General features: G+C 42.7%; 1 protein-coding gene across 1 annotated transcript; it reads right to left on the reverse strand.

Annotated features, from left to right (window-relative positions):
• Positions 1-125: 125 nt before the first annotated feature.
• LOC122568030 (tubulin glycylase 3A-like) lies at positions 126-5,989 on the reverse strand. The gene is made up of 10 exons (XM_043727316.1): positions 5,967-5,989; positions 5,371-5,803; positions 5,065-5,176; positions 4,629-4,840; positions 4,083-4,490; positions 3,694-3,901; positions 3,533-3,623; positions 3,011-3,208; positions 2,363-2,622; positions 126-1,404 (listed from the first exon to the last, which is right to left on the reverse strand). Exons 1-10 carry the CDS (start codon positions 5,987-5,989, stop codon positions 1,073-1,075), a joined length of 2,277 nt encoding a protein of 758 aa, XP_043583251.1. The 3' UTR covers positions 126-1,072.
• Positions 5,990-6,580: the final 591 nt, after the last annotated feature.

The following is a 6,580-nucleotide window of genomic DNA, read 5'->3' on the forward strand; positions in this document are numbered from 1 at the left end:
CCGGAATCTGTCGAAACGTAGCAAGAGCAACGGTATATTCTTTTCCTTCGTTCGCTGTATACCCAAATCAACAAGTAAGAGCACAGATTGTAATCCGCTTTGCTAGTTTATTTCAATGAAAAATCTGATTGAGTCGTACAACGGAGTTTCTGTGCGGCGGTTCAAAGGTTTGAACTCGTTACTTAACTGTTATTGCTACCTTGTTATATCTGAAAAACAATCCGGGCATTGGTTTCGTTGCATGGCGAACTGCAAAGTATATATTTAAGGTTACAAAAGCGACAGGTTAGATTCTCGCCGGAACGTATAATTGGTACGGATCGTACATTTGGTCGCGTAAAACGAACGAAACCCGAGGAACTATTTCGTTCGTCTATACCACGAGTAGCGATAAAAGACTTTTGACGAGGAAAGTGGATTCGTCCGTTTAGCTTGAGCGAGTACAATGGATTGATAATTCTTACAGGAAGCGACGTAAGAAACGACGATTCGTTAATGGCATAGTTGATTATTTCTTTTATCTTGTGTCCGTTAATTACAGCTCGGTGCGATTGACTTTTCTTGGAAAGCTGCACGTGCACGCGATCTCGAGCGGACCGGATAAACAAGGAAGAATCGTAAAGAATCGTAGCCAGCCCGAATATCCTAGGTTGCGACAAACTCGGTCGAGATACGTGTAACAGAATTTTTATCCATACGCCGGCCCACCAACGTGACGAAATTGCCAAGCTATATGAATATAACGCAACGTTCGTCGCGAGGAACTTCCTGCAAAAAGAGAGCAGACCTTTTTGTTTCTTTTTTTTTCAACTGGTCGCGATGGAGGTCGAACGCGAGCATCTACCAAAATTGTTTCGATGTTCGGCTCTCTATGAAAAAACTGGGTCGTTCCAACTTTAACGATTTTCCCGCGATTCTTCGCATGTACCTGCCGTTTACGAGTTTTATACGTTTAACTGGAAGATACGCTTTGCCTTCTACATTTCGATTTATTAAATATCGTGCAACGATCAACCGAATGTCAACCGAACGCACCGGCCTAATGTCGCGATAGCTACTTAACGGCGGGACATCAGTTGGCGGCTGTACAGCGGGCGGTGTTCAAGTAGTCGATAAAGTCGACTATTTTCGGCTCCCTCAATCGTGGAATCATCGGTGGGGCGGTCCACGCACGGGGCTGCTGTTGCTGCTGATGCTGCTGATGCTGCTGTTGTTGTTTCACCCAACCGGTTCCTCCTTTCTTTCTCTTCTCTCGTTTCCGCGGATGTTCTTGCAACGTTATCGACTTGCCAAACACGAAGAGGCAAGGACCGAGATAAGGTCGGAAGTCGGGTATATTTTGCTTGTATACCAGGCTGAAACCACCCGTGTCTGCAGCCGGATTCACCGGTACATCCATTATCACTAAAACAAGTTGAAAATGAACAACGGATTTACTCCGTTTATTTCATATCTTCGCGTTCCCTTATTTTATTCCACACCTTTCGTTACTTTCTCTCTCTCTCTCTCTCTCTCTCTCTCTCTCTCCCGTTCGAATAGTCCTTTCGAATCGACTATCGTATATTTAGATCGGATATCACATTGTTGCAGTACAGCTCGGTACCTAAGCGCATCTATTTGTTTGTTTTAAATGAATTTGTGCCAACGAAATTCAGCGCGTTCGAAAGCACGTAGAAGTTGCACCAGCTGTACGAGAGTATTAAATTAACCGACCTAAACAGATTTGCGCGTTTCAAGCAATTTCCTTTCATTTTTTACAAATGTATCGCAGTTAGGTGCGCGCGCGCCTCGACACAGAAGATCCAACGAAAGCTAATATTTCTCGTATCGGTGGAAAAAAAAGTTTTATCGGATTACGAACGATCCAGAATACGTATAACGCGGAGCCGGATCGAACGGAAATAAAACTAACGGGCGATAGAAAGAAATCCGATATCCGAAAGTACCTAGAGAATGCCGTTAATTCCTTCTTGGGGCATTTACCTACGATAAAAGACAAAAACCGCTGATTGTTTTTCGACAAATGCGGCTGCAATTGAGCCAGTATTTTGGCAAAAAGATATTTTCAAACGTGCGCAAAGAATTGGAGGTTTTCGCTTTAGCGAAAACAGTAGGGGGGTTGCACTCTCGACCCGTATATCTGACAAGCAGTGTCGTTTAATCGAAATCTGGAAACTTGAACACAGTAGTCGATACTAAACGATTTGAAAAGCTCGTTCGTGCATTCGCGAGGAAACCAGGATACATATACCGTCTCGTTGACTTGTCCCGGCCACTATCCTCGGAAACTTTCACCCGCAGTCTCGGTTTGTGACAACTTGCTTCTCTCTACGTTACCCCCTATAGATAGTAGTTTGCTAACCTTTCACCAAGCTTTCGAGAACATTGGAATAGAGGCGTTTGGTAATTCTCGAGCTAGGAGGATGCATCCGGGGATTCGTGTTGATCTCGATCAACCAAACCGAAAGGTCCTCCATCACGACGAAATCGGCCCCATATAGCTCGAAACTACACCGTCGTCTGTCCATGTGCTCCTGGGAGGCCAGCATCGTCAGAACTATGGCTTCCGACATTTTCGTATAGATCTTGTCGTAATACGGTTCGCCGTCGAGCCCCGTTTGCCTGACAATTATGACCTTTGCGTTAGCCACTGAATATCTCTACCGATGAAAAATTAACAGATATCGTTTCCAAAAGATACAGCTAACATCGAACTTATCGATTACGTTGTACGCTAGATCGCTGCAAATTCGAATATCCTTCGAACAGCGATAGCGAGAAAGTAAAGGACAATGTAAGTAAGCAAAGTGTCATGCTCGTGGAAATAACGACGAAAGGAACGACAGGCGGGCAGAGACGATTACCCGAGAAAAAAATACACAGATTGTAAGCATATTTGAGCGACGTTTGATCGAACCTATCGATCTGGCAGTAATCAAACGCTATCGACCGTAACGAACGGATAACCGAAACTGCTCCTCGCAACGATATAGACCGGTCGAGAGATTACTTTAAATATTCGTTCAGCTTCTCGCAGTCCCATCCTTGATCGCGAATCGATTTTACGACTTCCTCCGAATTTCCACGTTTTCTCCGTCTCCTCCTCTCCTCGTCGTATTTCTCCTGAATGGCGGTATTGCAGATATGAATCGCTTCGTGATAAGTTGAGAAAGTGTAGGGTTTCGAGCTGAATCGTAGGAGTCCTTCCCTGGAAAAGGATGGAAAAGGATGGAGAAAATTCTTTGATGGAATCTCCATCGAGAAGATTCTTTCGGAATAATTTTCAAGGCTCTTTTCTCTAACAAAATCCCTTTCCGAGATTTCTCCGTAGACCTATAACGTACGTATAACGTATCGCGTGCCCTTTTATTTGCGCACACGAGATTCACGGATAGCTATGCGAACATACGTTTCACGAGATAGAAAATTATTTTCCGATGGTTCGATTAAAAAATGTAATACAAAACTTCGCTAGAAATATCGTTTAGACGTTCGAAATACGGCGGAACTGTAAAGTCGGAAATCTAGTTACTTGAACACCCATATTGTCATGGGAAATGTATTTGTAACCAAATACCACTGCCTTATGTCGAATTTCGTATCGTGAATCAACAACGGACGTTCTGAAATTAAGAGGGAAAAGATGAGATCGCGAAAAGGTATAAAATTTAAACGATTAACCGTTTTACGTACCAATGTACTTCTGAACAATGAAGTAGTCTTTCGGTCTGCTCTTTATCTTTCGAAATATATCCTTTAAACTGTGAGATATGCTGATTCCCGTGCCGCAACAAAGTTCGCTCGGTTTTAATATCCATATGTTTCTCATTCCGTTTAATTCGTATTGCGGATCTATCTCTTTCAATCTTGCCAGTATCGGATTCGTCGCCTCTAGATATTTCTAAACGATGTAACGGAAAATTCACGGTAGCGAGATACAAAATTTGTTGCGTCGAATCGAGATTACCAGCGTTTTTAATTCAAAAGTAAGAAATCGCTTGGAAACGGATCGTCCATTCTTTAAGATGGTACTACGCAAGCGAAAGCAAAGAAAAGAAAAGAAAAGTACACGAGTATCGTACTTGTAGCTGATCTCGACTTTTTTCCGAGGTGGTCTCGATTCCAGCTCCCTCGTGTACGGCTGCGGTATAATCGTCCAAAAAGGAATTCCATTCCTCTTCGGAAAACTCGGTCGCAAAGTCTTTGTCTATGTTTTGGTGGATTTCACGGGCGATAAATTCCTCGCAGCGTTTTATGGCAAACTCCAGTCGACTCATTAGAATCGGTCGATGTCCCGACTCCGAGAAACCCTGGCCATCGTGCATTCTTCCGACGAACCATTTCAACAGACCAGCGGCAGCGGTCAAACGAAAATCATCGAGAAACGCTTTCGGCTCTCTGTTCAGGTTGTAACTTCGAGGGAATAATACCGACGACACGTCCTTCTCGTACAGCCAGTGAGCTTCCTCCAACAAACGAGCCATTCCTAGCTACATTATTTCGCGATCGTCAATATTTCGTCGAGTTCGCGGCGAACTAAAGTTCGATCGAGCTTAATTGATATATTTCGCGTCTTGTACGATATGCATGTATCGAAAATTCTCGCCTATCTAATTATCGATGTTAACCTTGGAAGTGTAGACGAAAGGTTTTTGGTATCTGTTGAGAATGATATTGTTACTCAAGCCACGATGCCAATCGACAAAGTCGTTCCGACAGTCCCATATAAAGTCTGGCGATTTGTGACGTAACAAAGCGAAAATTACCGCCTTCTCGTTTAAAGTACCGTCCGGTTGGGTCAAATCGCCCAACGATCTTGCTTCTAAGCTGGCTACGCTGCCTAAAAGTCGAAGAACGGATTTCAGACGAAAATTAACGTTCGTTTAATTTTTAGTAAAAAGTTGGTGACAAGTTCGATTTCGACGATATTGCTCAGACCAGAAAGATGATAGCCAGACACTTATAATATACAGACACTTTGTCAGAGTTTATGTGGTCAATTTTTAATTAAAGGAAGTAGAATGTAAAGAAAAGGATTTGATTAAGAAAGGCAAGGAAACTAACCATAAGGTACAGCTCTTGTTTTTGTAGCTTCGTATTTTTGCACCCAACCCCTTTTCTCCAGAGCTTCTTTCAATTTCGGTAACTCACCGCGTATCAGAAATATTTTGTGCCTCTGAAACACGGTAGCGCGTGCTTCAAAGTATCTTAAAACTACCGTATCACGCGAATTTCTCTGTAACACTATTCGGATCTGGATGATCTATCGAATAGTTACAACGAATAGAGATATATCGGACAATTCGATAACATCCGATCAGAATTTCCAAATTTTGAAACATTTTCCTCGTAAACGGATCTGACGTCTACCTTAATAGCTCTGTCGACTTTCGCTTTAATTTTCTGATAACGCTCTTTCCTCGTCCAGTGAGTCTTACAGCAATCGTCGTCCTTGAGCACGATACTCCTGTAGTTGTTGACGGTGTCGGTATCGTGCTTGTCAAAGATCCCCCGAGGGCAACAGGAACACGTGTCCATGTAGGATTTCGGGAAGGCACCGCAGTCAAGTTGTGGCAGGCTGTTAACGGCATTGATCTCATTGTCGTCCGTGTCCGGAAGTGGCCATTTTGAGTTCATTTTCGTCCAGTCCACCCGATTGTACGGATTCACTGCACTTTCCTTCTTTTCCAGACAGATCAAAGAAGTCAATTTGCAGTAGGAGTGGCTCGCTTTATCCTCGTTCGTGGAATCCGTAGTCGCTAAATCTTTCGCGGTCCTAATGTCCCTTGACCGGTGAAACGTTCTAATTTATTACACGATATCTACTGAATTTTATTCCTTTTTCTATCCAGTGATCGATTTAATCATCGTGTTCGACTTTGATTAACCGGATCACCCAACTTGGTCGTTCGTGTTAAACACAGAGACATGGAAAACCTGTACGCTTTTCGGAACGAGATACGTACCTTAAATCAGGCGGCAGATCCATAGTTTCGTCGTGAATCGAGACAGCTATTTTAGGTCAATTCCTAGATAAATAGCAAAAGTGGCGTTAATCGCGGAAACCAAATAAATTATCTAGTTGAAGTAAACGCTAGAAATATTCGGCGTGTACAGAAAGAAAAATCGACTCGAGAGGAACGTTTAGGAACAATGCAAATATTCGTCGATGGGCGTACACTTTGAACGCTAAAGCGAATGAAACGAGAAAGGCTAAATCGATCAATCTGCTTGTTTAACCCGGCCGCCTTATTGTCTGGCAAGCTTAATCGCCTAAGTAATTAACCTCTCATGCAACGAACTTTGGAGAAACTGGTTTTTGCCCTTATTAAAGGGCCATATTAATTTAACACTAGCATTATGTATCCTTCTTTCGACCGGTGAAGTAAATTCATGACTAAATTATTACGAAGAAGTTGCGTCGTTATCTTTCCAGAATTTTGTGCCACACAATTATATTTATATCACAATGCTCGTTTCAATCGAATTTGAAGATAATAAATAACGAAACCAATCGATATTTAATAACACGCGGTCACCGAAATATATTCTTCGCATACTACACAAATGTCGTTATAAT

Source organism: Bombus pyrosoma, linkage group LG6 (genome assembly GCF_014825855.1).
Source record: "Bombus pyrosoma isolate SC7728 linkage group LG6, ASM1482585v1, whole genome shotgun sequence".
In the NCBI taxonomy this organism is placed as follows: Eukaryota; Metazoa; Arthropoda; class Insecta; order Hymenoptera; family Apidae; genus Bombus; species Bombus pyrosoma.

What these genes read in the sequence shown, in the direction of transcription:
- LOC122568030 (XM_043727316.1), bottom strand. Translation starts at nt 5,989, where the DNA reads ATGGATCTGCCGCCTGATTTAAG. An exon ending in GATCTGCCGCCTGATTTAAG is followed by an intron (nt 5,804 to 5,966) that starts GTACGTATCTCG and finishes GTAATAAATTAG; the next exon opens with AACGTTTCACCGGTCAAGGG. An exon ending in CTTTCGTCTACACTTCCAAG is followed by an intron (nt 4,491 to 4,628) that starts GTTAACATCGAT and finishes GAAATAATGTAG; the next exon opens with CTAGGAATGGCTCGTTTGTT.